At 44.5% G+C, this 23,926-nt stretch overlaps 1 protein-coding gene across 1 annotated transcript in view; it reads right to left on the reverse strand.

The window, feature by feature from the left end:
* Window positions 1-7,477: 7,477 nt before the first annotated feature.
* DTHD1 (death domain containing 1) overlaps window positions 7,478-23,926 on the reverse strand; it is a 43,808-nt gene continuing 27,359 nt past the window's right edge. The window contains exons 9-10 of the mRNA XM_073343200.2: window positions 8,599-8,656; window positions 7,478-7,797 (exon numbers count right to left, since the gene is read on the reverse strand). Coding sequence (XP_073199301.2) covers window positions 7,478-7,797; window positions 8,599-8,656 — 378 coding nt within the window. The remainder of the gene's footprint in view (window positions 7,798-8,598; window positions 8,657-23,926) is intronic.

The raw sequence follows: 23,926 nt of genomic DNA on the forward strand, positions 1-23,926 counted from the left end.
TGGTTGTCCACCTGAAAGCAGGATACCCATTCTGGTGATTCCTGCACCCCTTGGAGAACGGGAGCTCTGCTGGTCCCATCTTTCCCCATGTATTCCACCCGGAAGGCAGTCATCTGTAGTGGTTGGAGCAGGAGTTAGAGTCAAGAATCAGCCAAGGATCAGAGCTGGTATCAGTCAGAGTCAAGGCAAGGGTTGGTGCTAGACTTGGAGACCAGGGGCAGGGGGCAGGAACCAGGTGCAAAGCTGGGGAGTGGGGCTCAGAAGTCAGGCAAAAAGGCAGGGTCCAACATAGCAGCCAACCACAAACTCACCCAGGTGCATAGATGACTTCCTGTGCTGCCTTCTGGGTTAAATAGCACAGCTGAACCAGTTAGTGGGTACTCCTCCAATCAAGACACCTGTTAGCTGTGCCTGTGGAGGAAGCTGGAGTTCCATCAGCCACTCAGCCTACCTGTTACTAGCAAGACAGGATACAAAGGTTGCCTGTGGACCTGGGTTCAAGACCTGTGAATCCTCACTGTGGTCTGTAACATTTTGGTCAGTTTCAGCAATTGGATTTAGCGTGTGGGTGCTGAGTGAGGTTGGTGGTCTTAAACTCTATGGCTGTGTGAGCACTACACATCAGAGGCGGCAGTGTGTAGTGAATGTATAGTTATGAACAGCAGGCTACAACACTAGGGAGGTGGTGGGGCACTACCTGGCTAGTGGCAGTGTAGATGGGGAGTGTAGTTGGGTGAGTAGAGAGTCATGTAGGTAGGGTATACACAGGTACACACCCACAGGCTTCTGGCATGACTTTACTCATCTATGCTGCTATTTATACCCATGCTTTGGGGCTCCCCATGCATGTACTCTGGATGCTGCTGAAATAAGTATGCAGTGTAGACATGCCTTATTATTTCATTTCTCTGTACCTCATTTATTTATATTTTTATGAGGACAGTGCTTTCCTATATTAGAGGCCTCTTTTGAGGATCAAATCATTTGTTTTTGTGCATTTGGCTAGTGGATGATAATTGCCGTCTAAAAAGCCTATAAATAAATTTCAAAACCCCATATCCTTTATTAAATGGCTCACTGACACATTTTATGAGGCAAAGGGAAAGGTGTATCACAACAATGTGTATTTAAAATGTCCTTTATGTCAGAATAGTAAACAAAATTGTAGTGTTCTGTAACCCCACCCCCCAAAAAAAAATTATACAAAACCATTTGTGGAAGTTCTAAATACAATCAGTAACTCTTTCTGTAAAAAGTCAGTGTTTGGGCATTTCTCTCAGTCTGTCTTGTATACTTAGTTGTTTAGTACTAAGTAACTAGCTTCTGCCTTAGCTCAGTCAAATTTCACTTTGGCATGGCCGTTCACTCACAGTTACATTCCTCTGTCTGGACAGTAACTCCTCTTTGTTTAGGGATAGGATTTTAATTTATTTCTGCTACTCAGTAAAACTCAGATTCTGCTTTCAGTTAAATGTATGCTACCCCACTGCAGGCAAGGGGGTTACATACATACAACAGAGCAGAATTTAGCCCTAGGTAGACTCTGTACCCCTCAATGCCCACCTATTTTCAGTTCAGTGAGTCTAAGCTCAGTGTGCACTCCTACTCAAGAGCTAATATTTGATTTGATTAGATGATGGTAAATCAATATCTGGAGGTCAGTATGAGGAATGGTTATTACTAGGGAAGCCCAATGTCATAGCAACCAGGGCCGGCTTCAGCATTTTTGCTGCCCCAAGCGGCAAAAAAACAAAACTAAAAACCTTGCCGCTGAACACGGGTTGCTACCCCAGAGCCCGATGTCCTGCTATCCCTTTACATTTGCCACCCCAGGCACCTGCTTGGTTTGCTGGTGCCTGGAGCAGGCCCTGATAGCAACCTACGGGTGACACTTCTTAAATACGAGTTTGAGTAGTTGGTCATTGCTTTTTCCTATAAAGATCCGAGCACTGTGGCTGTCATGTTTTCCTCCATATGGTCAATTTTGATTTGACTGTGGTTTGAATTTAATCATCCATGGCTATAAATTGCTAAAGCATGGTTTTGAATGCTACTGATGGAGAAAAGCTCACCTCATCCTTCTGGTGTAGGCTATGCTTTGACCTGAAATTTGTTTACTTGTTTATGTTCTTACATCACATGGACATGAAGTGTAGGTGAGAGAGGAAACTTTTGATATCTCCCTGCTCCAAAAACTGGAATTGAACTGGGGAAAAATCACATCTTAGTCTCATGGAGGGCTACATTTTTGTGTGTGCATTTTTATGAAACAGAAAGGAAGAACCATGGGATGATGGGAATATGTACAGAATTTTGCATATGTAGAGCCCTGGAAGGAATGAGTCCTATGGTGTGTTTTGCTCTAGAGTAGAGTTATATTCATATTCCTGTCATAGAAACAATATGAATTTGAGTGTTCAAAGGGGAAGTTAAATGGGAAGTATCATTCCAATATGGACCTTCAGCGGAAGCTAGCTGTTTGTTGTTCTCCCATCTCATAGTCCGGCAGCACACTTCTGGGAAATACAACAGGAGTGAACTGCATGGGCTAAGGAAGATGTGGAGAGAAATCTTGGCCAATGCCACCATGGGAGACTTTCTCCTATTTTGGCTAAACTGTTGAACAATCTAAAGGAGACTCAGTACAAAGTGAGGTTTGGAAGATCTCTGTACAGAAAGGAGAGCCTTGGCCAGGCAAGTTAAGGAACAGCTTCAGTCTCATTGCAATAATGTTCTGCGTGCTAATCTTAAGGGAGTGTTTCTGTATCAGACAAATTTTCCATCCATTCAGAGTCCAATATATTATTGGACTGTTACACCCTATCACATGGCCTACGGTAATTGCTATTCTGTTATACAGTGATAGATGACGTTTTAGCATTTGAACTGCATTAGTCCTCCTAGTTTACTGAAAGTGATTGAACAGAAATCCTAAGCATTGGCAATTGATGTGTGGCAATTTTGCCATTGCTGGATAAGGTTTGGCTTGTATCCTTTTGTTGCAGAACTGTAGGCAAAGTCAGTGAGTTAATAACGGTAAATTAGGAAGAAGAAGGATGTGAACTTTGCTTCACACTAATTCAATTAATTCTGTCCTATTGATCTTCATAAATGTAAGCAATGGCTCTTCTGTCTGAGCCCTCATGTTGGTATCCTTCCCTCTCTAAGTATCTGAATTTGGGTCTAATTTGTATTTTGTTCAGTTGTTTGATATTTATACACCTCTGAACTTAACTTGAATGAAACCCCTAACAACAGAAGGGGAGACGCTGAAAAAAAAAAAAGTATTGCTAGTCAGGAATTTTTTGACAAAGTGGTGGTGGTTGGAAAATACTGAATCATCAAAAATGAAACATTCTGGGAAAGGGCCAGTTTTGACAAATTTATTGTTTCAAATATTGCCTGGAAAAAGTTTTGAAAATGTCAGAATGTCCCATTTTGACTTTCAAAATGCAAAATTCCATTTTTTTTATGTGAAACTATTTTTCTGTTTAGAAATTTAAGCTAATTATAGTAATAAAATTTTACAGTCAAAACTGAAAGGAAACAGAAATAATTAAGCAAAATATTTCAATTGACCTGAACCTAAATTTTTATTTTTGTTTGGATGGTCACTTTGCAAAAACTTTCAAAATTTCAAGCTTTCCAGACAAGAAAAACTTTCCAAATCTCAAAAATGTTCCTGGAATGGGAAAACAATTTCCTGCCCAGCTCTAGAAATACATTCTTTGTTCTCCTATTTCTCAGCTTGTTTCACATAGATTTCTCTCAGCTTCCATTCAGATAGATCTCATATGTATTTTTCATGTATATATCTAGTCTTTACTTTCATTTCTCATGCTCAAGACTTTTGGAGTGCCCCAATTATAGTATATGAACTTTATTAGTGATGCAATGCTGTTACAGCAGAAAGCTAGAGAGACTTAATGACAGCCACTTCACCTGTGTCTATTGCATGTACTTCTTTAGCCCTCAAGCAATTCTCACTTTTGTCATAATAGCTCCTAAATCTTCTGACCTGGGACACAGAAAGAACACAGCCACCTAGTGAACTTGCTAACAGGAAGTCCTCCAGGAAAGATTTTGTTTAGAATCCTCACTAGTATGTAGGGAAAAAAGAAAGTTCCTTATCTTATCATTCTGTTGTATGGAGATGGATTATCTTGTAAGATTCTCAGTCCTGGGTCTTCTGCTCCTTGGCATTAAATAGGTGAAACTCCCCGATCACTAACGGGTTAAAGCATGAAGCTTGGAGAATTCTGCTTGTCTTACCCTAGGGAACACAAGATTCAAGGAGTGATAATCCTGCCCAGCTGGTATCTTTAGAAAATCTTTCTTCCTTCTCCGTGTACCACAAACAGTGTGGAGTTGTTTGATTTTGCTGTTGAAAGTAAACCTTTTGCTCTCCAAGTAACAATTGAGTCCATATTTATACCTTTGAATAGCTAGTCCTCCAGAAAATCCAAACACATTATAGTAGGACATTTTTCTGAAATTTCCCACTCTCTCCTTAGGTTTGTCTACTAATGTATTAGACAGTGGATAAAGGCTAATGTCAGAGCTGATCCTGAGTCCACTGTTTATTGATAATGCTCATCTCAGCTACTGGGTATTAATACTGTGTGGGACTTTAGGATTTGTTCCAAGTACTAGAAGCTGTCAAAGTGTAAGGAGCTCAGAGATGACACTGCAAAAGCAACATTTATTGGTTCTAATTATTGAGACTTCTTTCTTTGCCTTGGAAATAAAATTAAAAGTAAACCCATCCAACATTACAGTAAGTTTTTTAAAACAACATAAAATGTTTGGCTTTATTCAATACACAGAATAAAAGTTGAGGCAAGCTTCACCATATCTGAAATTTTTGATAGGCTAGTGCACCTATTGCATTGTTGTCTAAAGTGGATTTTTTTGTTACAGTAGAAGTTAAAATAACTATAGCTAGCACTGCGAGTAGCTTTTCATTCATAGATTTGAAAGAGATTAAAAAAGCAAGGTAAGCATTATTATCGAAATGTAAGAGAAGCCCTAAAAACTTGCATAGCATTATCTTGTTTATAAATGGTTTGAAGACCTACTCTAAGTCCAAAAGTCAGAATTTTATCCATAAACGCAATTTAGGTTAGAAATGACACATTGTGAATTTATCATTGGTAAATTTCCCAATTGATTACAATGTGCAGATGGTTTATACAATGTAATTAAACTATACATCTGTTTGAAGCCAGCCTACATTACAAGTTTGTAATGGGCCTGACTCACCATTGCTTTGCACTTTCGCTAGTCATACTTGTGAAGTGCACACAAACCAGAACCACAGCATTTTTTTACATCAACTTTCTATCCATCTATCCTCAGTTCTGATATGATGCCCATTGCTGTACTGTCTGAGCATCTGAGGATGTAGTTATTCTCACAACACCCCACTTAAATAATTACCACTTTTTTACAGCAGGAGAACTACGTGACTTGTCTAAGGTCAAGGACGAGAAAGGTGGCCAGGAATTAGGGCCCTAGCCTAGGATTTGGGAGACTCCATTTCAATTGTGTGCTCCACTTCAGACTTTCTGTGCGACCTTGGGCAAGACAGTTAACCTCAGTGTCTCAGTTCTCCAGCCTTAAAATGGGGATAATAGTACTTCCATGGATAACAGGGGTGTTGTGAGTATAAATACACTGGGAGGAACTCAGATACTCAGGCAATGATAGGTTTCAGAGTAACAGCCGTGTTAGTCTGTATTCGCAAAAAGAAAAGGAGTACTTGTGGCACCTTAGAGACTAACCAATTTATTTGAGCATAAGCTTTCATGAGCTACAGCTCACTTCATCGGATGCATACTGAAATGGCCCAACTTGATTATCATACACATTGTAAGGAGAGTGGTCACTTTAGATAAGCTATTACCAGCAGGAGAGTGAGTCTGTGTGTGTGTGTGGAGGGGGGGGAGTGAGAAGGCCCAACTTGATTATCATACACATTGTAAGGAGAGTGATCACTTTAGATAAGCTATTACCAGCAGGAGAGTGGGGTGGGAGGAGGTATTTTTTCATGCTTTGTGTGTATATAATAAAATCTTCTACACTTTCCACAGTATGCATCCGATGAAGTGAGCTGTAGCTCACGAAAGCTTATGCTCAAATAAATTGGTTAGTCTCTAAGGTGCCACAAGTACTCCTTTTCTTTTTTTTTTTTTCAGGCAATGATGCACATGTAAGTACCTATGATAGATTACAGAGGGAACCTGTGGAGGAGCAGGAAATTGAAACCAACCTTATCACTTCTTTGCATAGATGTAAATGACTGCACAAGGTGCAGAGCACTGGAGAATCAAAGTTCTTACAGAGAAATTGCACGTTATCCTTTATTACTGTATTCTTCTGCAACTGAAGCTTAGTTGAATAAGCTTTATGCTAGACACAGAGGCCATCTTGTGGTAGAATGTAGGTAGTAGCACAGAATGCTTGTAATTTGGAAATAAAGTTCTCTCACAATAGTTTCATGATTGTGATTACGATTTATATTTGTATTACTGTAGCACCTAGGAACCCTCATCATGGACCACTCCATTATGCTAGTTTCAGCTATGTATTTTTACAATATCTGGATCTAGAGTTGCTGCAGAATAAGTAACTAAAGAGAGAAAGTACTCAAAATAATTGCTTTTAATGGACGACTAATGTGTTAGCACAGTATGTATTTGTCATATGTTGAACTGGAATTCATTTGCAAATTGGATACAATTAATTTAGGCTTGAATAGAGACTGGGAGTGGCTAAGTCATTATGCAAGGTAACCTATTTCCCCTTGTTTTTTCCTCCTCCCCCCCCCCCCAGACGCTCTTGTTAAACCGTGGATTTGTGCTGGAAATGACCCACCTTGATTATCATGCACATTGTAAGGAGAGTGATCACTTTAGATAAGCTATTACCAGCAGGAGAGTGGGGTGGGGGGAGGTATTTTTTCATGCTTTGTGTGTATAAAAAGATCTTCTACACTTTCCACAGTATGCATCCGATGAAGTGAGCTGTAGCTCACGAAAGCTTATGCTCAAATAAATTGGTTAGTCTCTAAGGTGCCACAAGTACTCCTTTTCTTTTAGCACAGTAAGGGACCTAAATACAAGATAGCTAGATTCAATTGCTATTGACAAAATGATTGGCACCACTTAAATGTAATCTGGTTTTAGTGGGCTTTTTTCTTTTTAAGAAAAAAGAGTGCATATTTTTGCACTTATGTCTCACTGAATGGACCAAAGTAATTCTTTTGCTGTTTCTAAATTGCTTAAAAAAAGTGGTGGTTGACAGCTTCAACCTGAAGAATTAATAAATTGTTTCTCTTACTTCTATTGTAAAGCTGTAGTTTTCTTACATGTGATAGCTACTTCGGGATAGTCTAATAACATGAGCTCCAATAACTGGATATCCGGAACCAAGTTATACAAGTTTCCTAAGGTGAAAACATCTAGAAATCTGTCTTTCAGTTGTCCATCTCAAACCAGTGTTTTTGCCAAGTGAATGCTTTATTCTCCCACTTGAACCTGAGCTCTTCTGAAAGATCACTTCTGCCACTCTTACGAAGATAACGAGATAGGAGTCGCTGTTTATCAGCTGATCTTGGAAGATTCTTTTTCCAGAAGCAAAGAAGCTCATAGATCTGATGTGTGAGATTATCAGGGCACTTCAGTCTAACAAGCTGAAGAGTGCTCCGACGGATAGGCAGGTGCAGAGAGAGCAATGATGCATTATCTTCTGAGAGCTCCTCCGCAAGCCAGTACAGCAAGTTATCCCACAGGGCCTCTGTTAGTCAAAATGTAAATACTTGAAAGGTGTTATTTAGACTTTTTAAAATAATATTACAAATATATTTTAAAAGATCTATAAAATCATTTATTCCTGATGCCTTCTCCTAGACAAATGTTTAATTTTTAAAAAGATCTCCAAAGCTGAACATACTGTAGACTATGGGTGAAATCCTGTTCCCATTGAGGTCAGTGGGAGTTTTGCCACTGACTTAAGCAGAGTTAGAATTTACCCTGTCTATGCCTGTAATTTTGCATTCTAGCACAAACTTTGATTATTAACTTCCCTGACTCAGTAATGATCATTATACTTTAATTGTGTAGAGGAAATCAGCAATAAAATGCAGCAGCTCAAATATTTTCTACAACAGACCAGGGAAGAGAACACACCTTCCCGAGGAAAGGGCTGAGGGAAGGCAGGAACTTCTTTGACAACCACTGCCTGAACGTTCCTCCCAGAGGGCCACGTCACTGGAAGATGCAGGCCACTGCAGAGATGGAGCAACGAGCGGCAGCAGACCTCTGTGGCAAGAGGGCTGCCACACCATGTTGAGCCGTGAGGAGGCACCAGTGATGAGCTGACCCCCTTCACAGGACTATATAAGCTATTTGTTTCCCTGCTAAAGTTTCTCAGTAACCTTTTTTTTTTTTCATTTCCTTTAATATCATTTATTTACATTCTTCTGACTATGAAAGGGTCAGTTTAATAAATGAAAATATTGGCACCAACTAGATTAGTGTAACTTAATAAAAATAACTTTAAGAATAACTCCCATCTAGTGCAAAAAATAGCTCTTACCTGATGAATCAGTAGAAATTCTTTTTGTGCTTTGTGGCCGGTTGATTGATTTTTCATGCTACCAAAGAAAAAGTATTTAGGGAGGGAGAATGAACAAATCTGCCTGGGGAAGGGGATATGGGGGTGGAAAACAGTAAATCAACGTTTCAAGCAGAGTGCTGCTTATGCCATTACCACATACTGGGCCAGATTCAAAGCTACTGTAAATCAGCATACTCCAAATGAAATAATTGAAGCTATGTCTCTTGCAGCAGCTAACAATGGGCCCACTGTACTTGACAGTATGTCTACACTGCAATCATAAGGTGTGATTTGGAGCTTGTGTAGACATGCCCAATTTAGCTTTAATCTAGCTAGCTAATCCAGAGGTGAAGGTGTGGCAGCATGGGCTTCAGCACTGGCTAGCTACTCAAGTAATTTTCCAGGGTTCTTATGGGCCTCAGTGCCCTGATACTCATGTTATCTAGACCAGCGATTCTCAAACTGTGGGTTGGGACCCCAGGGTAGGTCAGGACCCCATTTTAATGGGGTTTCCAGGGCTGGCTTTACACTTTCTGGGGCCCAGGGCCAAAACCCAAGCCTCACTGCCTGGGGTCGAAGCGGAAGCTTGAGGGCTTCAGCCCTGGGTGGCAGGGCACAGGTTACAGGCCCCCTGCCTGGAGCTGAAGCCCTTGGGATTCAGCTTTGGACCCCCGCCACCATTAGGGGGTTCAGGCTTTGCGCTCCTCTTCCCCCTCTCCCCCTCCTGGGGCAGAGGGACTCAGAGGAGGGGGGAGCTTAGGCTTTGGCCTCCCTCTGGGAGTCATGTAGTAATTTTTGTTAGAACGGGGTCATGGTTCAATGAAGTTTGAGAACCCTGATCTAGATTAAAGGTGTGTGTGTGTGTATATATATATATATATATATATATATATATATAGCTTGGGGTATCCTTTATGAACAAGTTGCTGCATTTGTGCAGATGTGCACAGTAGCAGATGTTCTAAGATATGATTCACATTGCCATCTATGTGTCATATGACAAATCTATTATGAAGGGGTGTGTGTGTGTGTGTGTATATATATATATATAATATGTGTGTGTGTGTATATATATAACATGAAGGAATGGAGTCTAATTTCAGATACTGAAAGAAACGTGCCGGTGCACCTTGAACTTCTCTAATCTGGCACTTTCTGGTCCAGCAACATCTGTAGTCCAGCATAGGTGCCGACTCTGTGGGTGCTCCAGAGCTGGAGCAGCCACGGGTTAAAAATAGTGGGTGCAGATCATCCACCGGCACCAAGCTCCTTGCGAGCCAGTGGCCCTGTGCTTACCAACTCCTCTGCCTCCCTCCCAGCGCTTCCGGAGCACCATAAACAGCTGATTCACGGCGTTCCAGCTCTGGGAGGGAAGGAGAGGATCTGGGGCCAGCGGCCGGGCCCCCAGGGAGGGGGCTATTCTGGGCGCAAAGCCTGGGGGCTGCTGCAGCACTTCCTGCACGTATGGAGACCTGCTGGCACTCTGCATTGACCTCCCGTGGTTCAGCAAATTCTCTAGTTCCAAGGCTGCTGGACTAGAGGTTCAACCTATACATGCAAGTGTCACTGTTTACAAAGATGATGATACCTAGCACATACCTAGAAATTGTTGGCTTATTAATTTCATAGCACAAACTTTAGGAAGGGCACACTCTAATAAACATGTTTTGTGGGTTTCACTGTACATGAGGAAATGTGTGAAACTTCTCAGATGTATAGATTAATCAATAATTCTACCATTGCAGCTACACTTACTCTTTTATTGTCTGGTGCAATATGTAATTTTAACACATTAAAAAGATCATTATAAGCAATGGTCTGTATTCTCAATGATAAAGTGCAGTATTTTTTCCTACTGCCCTTGATTCACTGAGTTGGGGAACAGAGCCAAAATATTGCCTGCTTTATTCCCCTTTCCCTGCTCCCTTCTACCTGCTTGGGATGGGGAAATTAGAGGTATGTAGCCCCTACTCTTACCTCCCTCTAACAGCAATATGGGGACTACTAACATGGTGCTGCGTGACTTGGCCTCCACCTGACCTTACGTTAACAACCTTTTGAAAAGAGAGACTTCAAATGTTGTTTAAAAATTGGAAAGAAGGAACTGAGGTCCATGGGTATTGAGTTATGTATTCTAAAAGCCACCACAACCATGAGTTCCCTACTCACCTAAGGTTTAGCCTCAACTCTGAGGCTGATTGCTAGCAGTCCAGAAGGTAGGGATCCTAATGTGGATTTTGTGCATGGCAGTGCAAAACCCAATCAATCTTGTATGCATCTGAGGGCCTAATTCATCATTGTAATACACAAGTTTTACAGCAATGCAACTCCCTTGCAGTCAGTGGAGTTGTACCAATATAAAATGATCACAAAGTGCTAGAAAAATAAAGTATTAAATGAAATGGGATGAGAATCTCTTCCAGAGGGGGCACTGTTCTTCTTTCAAGATGACAATGGTCTTTATTTTTGTCTTGCTCAAATAGGCAGTTATATTTAAACATGGAGTTTAATTTGCTAATGGGGATTTAGAGCTAATGGGGGGGGAAGGAGGGGGGGAAAATCACCTCTTGGAATCACTTGATTGTTTTCTCCTCATATTTACTCCACTTTTACACTCGTGCAGTTAGTCCTGATTTATACCAGTAGACTTGAGTTCAGAAACAGGCCTATTGTTTTCTCTTTGAGTTAAAAGGAAAAAGTTGAGGTAGATGTGACGGGGTATATCTGGCCCTTTGAGGCTCCCCCCTGGAGGCCCCATGGTCCTACCACTCCCTGCCCCAGGAAAGGAGCAGTGAAGGTGGATCCTCCAGGCCTGCCTAGAAAGGCTGCACAGAATCAGCAAATCAGAGCCCAGCTGGCTCAGATAAAAGGAACTGCAAAGCCTGCCCAGATCAGTTCCTGGGTTGGTGTGTGCTTGCTTGTTGCTGGTCACAAGAGCTCAAAAAGAGAACCAGTAGATGAATTTTGGTGATATTTGCATTCAGTGAGGAGGAAGAGGCTCTGAGAACTTCAGCACTGAGGTACGGGTGAAGACAAAGGGGATACATGGGAAAAGGCCCAGAGAATAGTATCAGGTAACCAAAGGAAGCAGTATGTGGCTGCTGTGAGGAGGGTCCCTGGGCCCAGGTCTCCCCACCGGCCACAGGGCAGTGGCCTAAGCCCTGAGAATGGGACAAGTCTCCTTTAGAAGCCCAAGCAAAGAGCTGGAATTAAAGGGCCCAGAAACAGGGCTGAACATCCTGTTGAGGGCCGTCAGGTAGTTGGACTTTCCCTACCCTGGAAGGGGTTCATCCATTTTACACTCTGGCTTGTCTGGAGGGCTGAGCTACTGAAGACCTACCTAGTGAGGTCAACAACCTACAGAGGTGCCTGGGGCAGGAGAGCTTGCAGCATCACATCCAGCTGACAGGAGGTACCCACTAGAGGTGAGTGTCACAGTAGGCAACAAAATTCTTAAATGCAGTTAAAACAAGATAGCTCCATCACTGGGTAGCGCTGCTGAATACCAATGTGATATTCTGTGATATTGTGGCACATAAAAATATAAATGTGAGGAGAATGGTCATGGTTTGGACGACACCATTATTTTTTTAGAAACTCATTTTTCAGGAATTTTATGTTGAAAAATAAGAAAAAAATGAATATAACACTGGAAAGTCCAAAACGTAACTTAGTTTGCAAACTTCTGCTTAAGATTGGATTTATCAGCAACTTCTTTTGATAATATTTTAACTTATTAAGGCTTGGAATATGGCCAGTTCTCAGTGTCATTCTGACTAAAATTGAGAAAATAGCTAATGCTCAGAGCAGGCAGGGGTACATGGAGTATTTAATTTCCACCATTACTGGTTCTCCCCATAATGGAGGTGCCAAAGAGGTCTGCTGTCAGAAGAGAGAAATTAAGGCCAAGGTTAATTGTGGAGGAAGATACTATTCAGTGTGAAGAAGGGGTTACAAGGTTTGGATCCAACAATTTTTAGGAAGAATGATTTTGACATTTAGAATTCCAATGGTCAGTGTACGTATCAAAGTTATCAAAGAAATCTGCTGAGGGTATGCTTCCTATAATAAGGAAGACTGAAAAGGGGTCTCTGTAGGTTTCTGGCTGGCTGGGTTCCTGTTGAATTAACTATCTAATGCTACTGGAATTTCATTTTATTGCATGTATTTTTAATGGTGTATTACGGTGCCTACAGCCTTGGATAAGCATCTCTTTATTATTTTGAATCTAAATAAAATAAGGCCGAGTAATATCTTTAAATAAAAATACATTAGGTGGGTGTAAAAGAAAGAGCTCTCTCGGAAGTTATAATAATTCAAATTGGTTTGCAGTCCAACTTGGTGAAAATAATTTTGTCCTATGCAATTATTCTCAATGAGCATTAAGGTGAAATCCTGACCCCAGAGAAATCTCTGGAAAAACTACTGGCTTCAGTGAGGCCAGGATTTCACCACTAGCATCTAAAACACATAAGCTTTTGCATTTCTTGGGGGGGGAGGTGTGTTTTTTTTTTTTTAATTGGGGGTGAGGGTTGGGGGACATAACTATTTTTCAAAAAGTTAGCTATAGTTAAAAGTCTCATAATTTAAAAATGACACGTAATATTAACCTTAAACTTTCAAAAAATATTCTTTTGGGCAGAGATTGCACAAGAAGCATTCTGGGCAGTAAAGAGCTTTGTGTTTTTTTCCCAAAGTTTTACAGGATGCAGATTGGCCTTATAGGGAAAACTAGCTCACCACATACTAACTCACTATCATATCACTGTAATTAAACACACTTAAGGGGGAGCTGAATACAAATAACTGAAAATATTGTCAGGTGGGTAAGTAGTGGGTCATTTTAAAAGAGATCCCATTTGTTCATGTCACCAAACAACCAAACTGTCTGCTTAGGGGATATTGTTGGCTGGTATAAAGTGTTGTGGGTCAAAATAATGGTGGCTTCTGTACTGAGATAATTGCTCAGTGTTTTCCTTTATTGTTGCTATTGGTCTTTCACTTTCATGAATATGAAGCTTAATCCACAAACAACATTTAAATTAAATTCAGAGTTTGTGAGAGCAAAGTGGTAATTATTTACAGTTCCAAATAGTAATTATTAGAGAAAAATACATGAACTGAGGGGCCAGATTCTCATTTTATTTACACTACTGCAATTCTGGGGTAACTACATTATAGTGGTGGATGTGAGATGTTTTAAGTGTTGTTAAATTTAACATCCTCTAGATGCCAGTGTCATGTCTACATTTGCCTTATGTGAAACATGCTTTGAGAAGAAAAAGTCAAAAGCCTGTGGTTAAAGAATAAGCAGTTATGGTATAGAAGGAATGCTCATTATTGTAAACTGGATATTTTTTAGCTTGGATACACTGATCTAAGTGTAAGAAGAGTTATGGTCATTTTAACAAACTATATTTTGTTGTAGTAGATTGCAATGCATTTTATTTGTCTAACTGGAAGAAAATTGGCCCTTTATTATCCCATAAAGGCGAAAAGCCAGTGTTGTTAGGACTGATCCTGGATCTCAAAGAGGAAAATTTTAGCAGAATTTGGGGGATGGGTGCACGTGTGGATTTAAGAATATATAAGCCCCTCCATTTTCCATTTAAACTGATTTTTTACTGAAAAATTCTTGAGCTTTTAAAGAAAGTATTCCATTTTTTGATTTTTCACCCTACTTTAGTATCATTCAAATATATAAAAATATTTTTTTAGGAAAATGCAATACATTGTATAATGTATATATTACAATAATGCATTAGTCTGTGTATATGCAAAGCTGCCTGTTGAAGTAAGGCTATGTATTAGTCTAGAAGATACACACAACAAACTGGTTTCAGAGTAGCAGCCGTGTTAGTCTGTATTCGCAAAAAGAAAAGGTGTACTTGTGGCACCTTAGAGACTAACAAATTTATTTGAGCATAAGCTTTCGTGAGCTACAGCTCACTTCATCGGACACATCCGATGAAGTGAGCTGTAGCTCACGAAAGCTTATGCTCAAATAAATTTGTTAGTCTCTAAGGTGCCACAGGTACACAACAAACAGGCATGCTCACAAGCTCTGAAGTATGTGTGCATCTGAACGTACTAGCAGTGGTGAGCTGGAGCCGGTTCGCAAGAACTGGTGGTTAAATTTAGAAGCCCTTTTAGAACTGGTTGTTCCGCGTGGGACAACCGGTTCTAAAAGGGCTTCTAAATTTAACAACGGGCCAAAAGTGGCACCTTAGGCGCCGACTCCATGGGTGCTCCAGGCTGGAGAACCCAAGGGGAAAATTTGGTGGATGCAGAGCAGGCCACTGGCAGCTCCCCACCCCGGCCCCAGCTCACCTCCACTCCATCTCTGCCTCCTCCCTGAATGCGCCACCTCACTCTGCTTCTCAACCCCACCCCCCCGCCTTCTTCCCGCAAATCAGCTGTTCGTGTGGGAAGCCGTGGCGGGCTGAGAAGCAGGCGGCGGCTTTGCAGTCAGGCCCAGGGAGGCGGAGGTGAGCTGGGGTGGGAGGGGGGCAAGGAGGGCCACCCGCGCCACAGCAGGTAATCTGGGGGGGGGCTGCGCGCAGGGGAACCACTTCCCGCCCCAGCTCACCTCCGCCACCCTCGGACTGAGCGGGAAGCCACCGCCTGCTTCTCAGCCCTCCCAGGCTTCCTGCCGAACAGCTGATTTGTGGGAAGCTGGGAGGGGGCGCGGAGAAGCAGAGCTGGGCGGTGCGTTCAGGGGGGGAGCGGAGGTGAGGTGAGCTGGGTGCGGGGTGGGGAGCTGCTGGTGGGTGCTCTGCACCCACCAAATTTTCCCCGTGGGTGCTCCAGCTCCGGAGCACCCACGGAGTCAGCGCCTAAGGTGCCACTCGTGATGTGATCAGTGGGGGAAGTGGCTGCTCCCCCAACCCTAGGAGCCAGAGGGACCTGCCGGATGCTTCCTGGGAGCTGCCCCAGGTAAGCACCTCCGGGACTCCCCACCTCACCCCCCAGCAGGTCCCTCTGGCTCTTAGGGGTGGGGTGGGCACCCACTATGGTGGCCCATGAGACCATCCTGCCTGGTTCTGGGGGCAGTCGGGGGACAGGGGATGGGGGTGGATGGGGCAGGGGCCCTGGGGGGGCCTCAAGGAATGTGGGGGGTTGAATGGGGCAGGAGTCCCGGGGGGCGGGGATGGGCAACGACCCCCTCGTGGGGTGAGGAGGGAATCGGTTGTTAAGATTTTGGCAGCTCATCACTGCGTACTGGTGAATCTCACACCCACTATGTAAACATTTCAAGCTGTTAGCAGATAATGGTTTAAAGGTTTGACACACTAAAATTGGAAGAAAACAAAAATCTGTAACAGAATATGTTTCAGAACACAAGGAAGCATTTGAAAGTTTTAAAAACAAAAACAGGAGAAAAGGATTAAATTGAGTGTATGCACTGCAAATGGTGTGGCCCAATTATTAAATGCAAACATTTATTTAAATGTTTTTAAATAATAAAAAACAGAAAATGCTCTAAGTGCATTAACTCGGTGGAGTGCTTCCACAGTACTGAGGCTAGAGTTGACTTCCGGAGCATTGCACTGTGGATAGCTATCCCACAGTTCCCGCAGTCTCCGCTGCCCACTGGAATTCTGGGTTGAGATCCCAGTGCCTGATGGGGCTAAAACATTGTCGCGGGTGGTTCTGGGTACATATCGTCAGGCCCCCCTTCCCTCCCTCCCTCCGTGAAAGCAACGGCAGGCAATCGTTTCGCGCCTTTTTTCCTGAGTTACCTGTGCAGACGCCATACCACAGCAAGCATGGAGCCCGCTCAGGTAACCATCACCCTATGTCTCCTGGGTGCTGGCAGATGCGGTACGGCATTGCTAACAGTAGCAGCAACCCATTGCCTTCTGGCAGCAGACGGTGCAATATGACTGGTAGCCGTCATCGTCATGTCCGAGGTGCTCCTGGCCACATCGGCCAGGAGCACCTGGGCAGACATGGGCACAGGGACTAAATTTGGAGTGACTTGACCAGGTCATTCTCTTTAGTCCTGCAGTCAGTCCTATTGAACCGTCTTATGGTGAGCAGGCAGGCGATACGGATTGCTAGCAGTCGTACTGTACCATCTTCTGCCGGGCAGGCAAGAGATGAGGATGGCATGCAGTCCTTCTGCACTGTCTGCTGCCAGCCAAAGATGTAAAAGACAGATGGAGTGGATCAAAACAAGAAATAGATCAGATTTGTTTTGTACTCATTTGCTTCCCCCACTCCCCTGTCTAGGGGACTCATTCCTCTAGGTCACACTGCAGTCACTCACAGAGAAGGTGCAGTGAGGTAAATCTAGCCATGTATCAATCAGAGGCCAGGCTAACCTCCTTGTTCCAATAAGAACAATAACTTAGGTGCACCATTTCTTATTGGAACCCTCCGTGAAGTCCTGCCTGAAATACTCTTTGATGTAAAGTCACCCCCTTTGTTGATTTTAGCTCCCTGAAGCCAACCCTGTAAGCCGTGTCCTCAGTCGCCCCTCCCTGCGTCAGAGCAATGGCAAACAATCGTGCATCTGAGTTGAGAGTGCTGTCCAGAGCAGTCACAATGGAGCACTCTGATGGGGCTAAAACATTGTCGCGGGTGGTTCTGGTTACATATCGTCAGGCCCCGTTCCCTCCCTCCCTCCGTGAAAGCAAGGGCAGGCAATCGTTTCGCGCCTTTTTTCCTGAGTTACCTGTGCAGACGCCATACCACAGCAAGCATGGAGCCCGCTCAGGTAACAGTCATCGTATGTCTCCTGGGTGCTGGCAGACACGGTACGGCATTGCTACACAGCAGCATCAACCCCTTGCCTTGTGGCAGCAGATGGTACAGTATGACTGGTAGCCGTCATCGTCCTGTCCGAGGTGCTCCTGGCCACGTCGGCCAGGAGCGCCTGGGCAGACATGGGCGCAGGGACTAAATTTGGAGTGACTTGACCAGGTCATTCTCTTTAGTCCTGCAGTCAGTCCTATTGAACCGTCTTATGGTGAGCAGGCAGGCGATACGGATTGCTAGCAGTCGTACTGTACTATCTTCTGCCGGGCAGGCAAGAGATGTGGATGGCATGCAGTCCTTCTGCACTGTCTGCTGCCAGCCAAAGATGTAAAAGATAGATGGAGTGGATCAAAACAAGAAATAGACCAAATTTGTTTTGTACTCATTTGCTTCTCCCCCCCCCCCCCCCCGTCTAGGGGACTCATTCCTCGAGATCACACTGCAGTCACTCACAGAGAAGGTGCAGCAAGAACAATAACTTAGGTGCACCATTTCTTATTGGAACCCTCCGTGAAGTCCTGCCTGAAATACTCCATGATGTAAAGCCACCCCCTTTGTTGATTTTAGCTCCCTGAAGCCAACCCTGTAAGCCATGTCATCAGTCGCCCCTCCCTCCGTCAGAGCAACAGCAGGCAATAGTTCTGCGCCTTTTTTCAGTGCGGACGCCATTCCAAGGCAAGCATGGAGGCCGCTCAGCTCACTTTGGCAATTAGGAGCACATTAAACACCACACGCATTATCCAGCAGTATATGCAGCACCAGAACCTGGCAGAGCAATACCGGGCGAGGAGGCGACGTCAGCGTGGTCACGTGAGTGATCAGGACATGGACACAGATTTCTCTGAAAGCATAGGCCCTGCCAATGCATGCATCATGGTGCTAATGGGGCAGGTTCATGCTGTGGAACGCCAATTCTGGTCTTGGGAAACAAGCACGGACTGGTGGGACCGCATAGTGTTGCAGGTCTGGGACGATTCCCAGTGGCTGCGAAACTTTCGCATGCGTAAGGGCACTTTCATGGAACTTTGTGACTTGCTTTCCCCTGCCCTGAAGCACATGAATACTAAGATGAGAGCAGCCCTCACAGTTGAGAAGCAAGTGGCAATAGCCCTGTGGAAGCTTACAACGCCAGACAGCTACCGGTCAGTTGGGAATCAATTTGGAGTGGGCAAATCTACTGTTGGGGCTGCTGTGATGCAAGTAGCCCACACAATCAAAGATCTGCTGATACCAAGGGTAGTGACCCTGGGAAATGTGCAGGTCATGGTGGATGGCTTTGCTGCAATGGGATTCCCTAACTGTGGTGGGGCCATAGACGGAACCCATATCCCTATCTTGGCACCGGAGCACCAAGCCGGCGAGTACATAAACCGCAAGGGGTACTTTTCAATAGTGCTGCAAGCTCTGGTGGATCACAAGGGATGTTTCACCAACATCAACGTGGGATGGCCGGGAAAAGTACATGACGCTCGCATCTTCAGGAACTCTGGTCTGTTTCAAAAGCTGCAGGAAGGGACTTTATTCCCAGACCAGAAAATAACTGTTGGGGACGTTGAAATGCCTATATGTATCCTTGGGGACCCAGCCTACCCCTTAATGCCATGGCTCATGAAGCTGTACACAGGCAGCCTGGACAGTAGTCAGGAGCTGTTCAACTACAGGCTGAGCCAGTGCAGAATGGTGGTAGAATGTGCATTTGGGCGTTTAAAGGCGCGCTGGTGCAGTTTACTGACTCGTTTAGACCTCAGCAAAACCAATATTCCCACTATTATTACTGCTTGCTGTGTGCTCCACAATATCTGTGAGAGTAAGGGGGAGACATTTATGGCGGGGTGGGAGGTTGAGGCAAATCGCCTGGCTGCTGGTTACGCGCAGCCAGACACCAGGGCGGTTAGAAGAGCACAGGAGGGCGCGGTGAAAACCAGTTTCATGACTGGCCAGGCTACGGTGTGAAAGTTCTGTTTGTTTCTCCTTGATGAAACCCCCCGCTCCTTGGTTCACTCTGCTTCCCTGCAAGCTAACCACCCTCCCCTCCTCCCTTTAATCATTGCTTGCAGAGGCAATAAAGTCATTGTTGCTTCACATTAATGCATTCTTTATTCATTCATCACACAAATAGGGGGATGACTATCAAGGTAGCCTAGGAGGGGTGGTGGAGGAGGGAAGGAAAATGCCACAAGGCACTTTAAAAGTTTACAACTTTAAAATTTATTGAATGCCAGCCTTCTTTTTTTGGGGGGGCAATCCTCTGTGGCGGAGTGGCTGGTTGGCCGATGGCCCCCCCACCGCGTTCTTGGGTGTCTGGGTGTGGAGGCTATGGAACTTGGGGAGGAGGGCGGTTGGTTACACAGGGGCTGTAGTGGCAGTCTGTGCTCCAGCTGCCTTTGCTGCAGCTCAACCGTACACTGGAGCATACTGGTTTGGTCCTCCAGCAGCCTCAGCATTGAATCCTGCCTCCTCTCATCATGCTGCCGCCACATTTGAGCTTCAGCCCTCTCTTCAGCCCACCACTTACTCTCTTCAGCCCACCACCTCTCCTCCCGGTCATTTTGTGCTTTCCTGCACTCTGACATTATTTGCCTCCATGCATTCGTCTGTGCTCTGTCAGTGTGGGAGGACAGCATGAGCTCAGAGAACATTTCATCACGAGTGCGTTTTTTTTCTTTCTAATCTTCACTAGCCTCTGGGAAGGAGAAGATCCTGTGATCATTGAAACACATGTAGCTGGTGGAGGAAAAAAAAAGGGACAGTGGTATTTAAAAAGACACTGTTATAAAACAGTGGCTACAGTCTTTCAGGGTAAACCTTGCTGTTAACGAAAGCACATGTGCTATGTATGTAATGTTACAAGGTCACATTTTGCCTCCCCCCACCGCGTGGCTACCCCCTCAACCCTCCCCCCTCCCTGTGGCTAACAGCGGGGAACATTTCTGTTCAGCCACAGGCAAACAGCTCAGCAGGAACGGGCTCCTCTGAATGTCCCCTGAAGAAAAGCACCCTATTTCAATCAGGAGACCATGAATGATATCTCACTCTCCTGAGGATAACACAGAGAGATGTTGTTTGAACGCCAGCAAACATACACTGCAATGCTTTGTTGTACAATGATTCCCGAGTACGTGTTACTGGCCTGGAGTGGTGAAGTGTCCTACCATGAAGGATGCAATAAGGCTGCCCTCCCCAGAAACCTTTTGCAAAGGCTTTGGGAGAGAGCCGCGAATGCCAGGGCAAATTAATCCTTTCACATGCTTGCTTTTAAACCATGTATAGTATTCTAAAAGGTACACTTACCGGAGGTCCCTTCTCCATCTGCCGGGTCCAGGAGGCAGCCTTGGATGGGTTCGGGAAGTACTGGCTCCAGGTCCAGGGTGAGAGAGAGTTCCTGGCTGTCGGGAAAACCGGTTTCTCCGCTTGCATGCTGTGAGCTATCTACAACCTCATCATCATCATCTTCTTTGTCCCCAAAACCTGCTTCCGTGTTGCCTCCATCTCCATTGAAGGAGTCAAACAACACGGCTGGGGTAGTGGTGGCTGAACCCCCTAAAATGGCATGCAGCTCCTCATAGAAGCGGCATGTTTGGGGCTCTGATCCGGAGCGGCCGTTCGCCCCTCTGGTTTTCTGGTAGGCTTGCCTCAGCTCCTTAAGTTTCACGCGGCACTGCTTCGGATCCCTGTTATGGCCACTGTCCTTCATGCCCTGGGAGATTTTGACAAAGGTTTTGGCATTTCAAAAACTGGAACGGAGTTCTGATAGCACAGATTTTTCTCCCCATACAGCGATCAGAGCCCGTACCTCCCGTTCGGTCCATGCTGGAGCTCTTTTGCGATTCTGGGACTCCATCATGGTCACCTCTGCTGATGAGCTCTGCATGGTCACCTGCAGCTTGCCACGCTGGCCAAACAGGAAATAAGATTCAAAAGTTTCCATTTTTTTTCCTGTCTACCTGGCTAGTGCATCTGAGTTGAGAGTGTCCACAGCGGTCACAATGGAGCACTCTGGGATAGTTCCCGGAGGCCAATACCGTCGAATTGTGTCCACAGTACCCCAAATTCGACCCGGCAAGGCCGATTTAAGCACTAATCCACTTGTCGGGTGGAGTACGGAAATCTATTTTAAGACCCCTTTAAGTCGAACTAAAGGGCTTCATTGTGTGGACGGGTGCAGGTTTACATCGATTTAACGCTGCTAAATTTGACCTAAAGTCCTAGTGTAGACCAGGGCTAAGTCTTATACAATGTGAACTAGCCAAGGGAAACAAGAACCCCTCTGCCTTCAAAGAAAAGAATGAATTCCCTTCCTAAAGACAGCTAGCTGAGTGAACTCCAAATTAGATACAGCTGTGCTCAAGGGGTGAGGCTCTGATTCTGAAGTGCTGTTAAGTGATAGGATAAGTGACTTACTTTCCTGTCTGTCTTCTACAGATAGACTCTCCTTTTCACCATCTGAGAGGGAAGAGGTTTTTTTGTTTTTGGTACTGAAAAGCTTACTAATTTTAATTGCTTTGCAAAATTGAATTATCGTAAGATCAGGAACTATGGCTGGCGTAACTCTGCTCCCATTGAAGCTGGTGGGAGCAGTATAGGGCTAATGCTGAATGCTTCTGAAAATCTCATCCTAAAGCAAAGGAAGTACAAAGTACTAATAGTTTAAAACAACGTTCTGTATTGACTACTAGTGTGACTCTTGTTCCCAATCAACCAAAGAGGGAAGAAAGATGCATCTTGAAAGCAAAAATAAACTCCACGTATATAATAGTGCTAAGGGCTTTAATACTTAATGCATGCTAAAAGGACAGACCCTTTCAGGGGGGCTATGACAACCGGAATAGTAGTCTACAAATAGACTGGGCTGTGTTGTTATCCCTATACCAATACCATGCACACACTCTGCGTTATCAATATGCCAGAGATGAACAGTACTAAGTAGAATGAGCATTGTGTTTACTGTGCCTGTGAGATACATGGTAGTATAACCACTGTACAGGATTAACATAAACCTCATAGAACTGGGTAGAGAAGAAACAATGTGGCTTCAGTGTATCTGATAAACAGAAGTGGGTTACATATTCTGAAGAAACAATGCTGTAGAAGTGTATTATATACTTACTGTAATATGGCAAGTGTGTAATATAGGCAGGAAGTTAATTGTGCATGGGGGGAAGTAACTGATTAAATTTCTTGATGAAATGACATAATTTTATTCTCTGCACACTAATGTGATAAGGGTATTGTAACTGCTTCATTAAGTACATCAAACACTGTGTATTAACATCACATGGAATTTGAAATTGCCTGCAGTAAATTATCAACATTGCTATTGTAATTGCATTTGTAAGCATATGAAATTGTATGGCGGGCCATGAATGCTCACACAATTGGGGTTGGGGTGCAGGAGGAAGTGAGGACTCTGGAGTGGGGCCAGAAATGAGGGGGCTGGGTGGGGATGGGAGGTGAGAGCTCTGGGTTGGGGCTGCGGGTGAGGGGTTTGGGGTGTAGGAGCATGCTCCGGGCTGGGACCAAGGGGTTTGGAGGGCAGGAGGGGAATCAGGGCTGGGGCAGGAGGTTGGGGGTGGCTCAGGGGTGCAGGCTCCAGGCAGGGCTTTCCTCAAGCAGCTCCTGGAAGCAGTGGCATGTCCCCACTCTGGCTCCTACATGGAGGTGCAGCCAGGCGGCTCTTTTGTGTGCTGCCCCTTCCGCAGGCACCGCCCCTGCAGCTCCCGTTAGCCGTGGTTCCTGGCTAATGGGAACTGCGGGGGCAGCACCTAGGGCGGAGGCAGTGGGCGGAGCAGAACCCCCTTGCTGCCCCTAGGTGTAGGAGCTGGAGGGGGGAGATGCCACTGCTTCCAGGAGCTGTGCGGTGTGGCCCCCAACCCTACTCCTCAGCTGGAGCGCCAGAGCAGGGCAAGCCCCAGACCCTGCTCCCCAGTGGGAGCTCGAGGGCCGCATTAAAACAGCTGGCGGGCTGTAGTTTGCCCACCCCTGACTTATATGCATACCTATCCTTGCTTGTCTAGTTTTACTTGTTTTATTAAGATGCTTTTGTTCTTTAGAAGCCAAAATCAATGGGAAGGACCTCTATATAATTAAAATTTGTGGATCACACCACTGAGCTTAAAACTTAGGATGAACGTTTTATAACAACTTGGCCTACAGACCTTTTTGCCATGTTAGTAATTTTAGATCAGGTTATAAAGCACCTTAGCTAATCAAAATCTTCCTTTTAGCTACTAGAATATTAAACTGAGTAATCCATATTATCAGACTCATGGAACCCTTGTCCTTTGCTATGCCATTCTGTTTTTGACTCTGTTGCCCTCACTTCCAATGGCATGAGTCAAACTGTGCACTCTCGACCTGTGCCCACTGACTTCCCTGTAAGCTCTTCTGGGCAGGGGCTGAATCTTTCTTTTTAATGTATTTTGTTAAATGCCTAGCAGAATTTTTGGTGCTATAAAATAACAAATCATCCTAGCTTTGCTATGCTATCCCAAATCACATATAAAGATCAAAGAATTATGACACAAATTGATAAAAAATACAAAAA

The sequence above is a fragment of the Lepidochelys kempii genome, chromosome 4 (assembly GCF_965140285.1).
Source record: "Lepidochelys kempii isolate rLepKem1 chromosome 4, rLepKem1.hap1, whole genome shotgun sequence".
Taxonomy (NCBI): Eukaryota; Metazoa; Chordata; order Testudines; family Cheloniidae; genus Lepidochelys; species Lepidochelys kempii.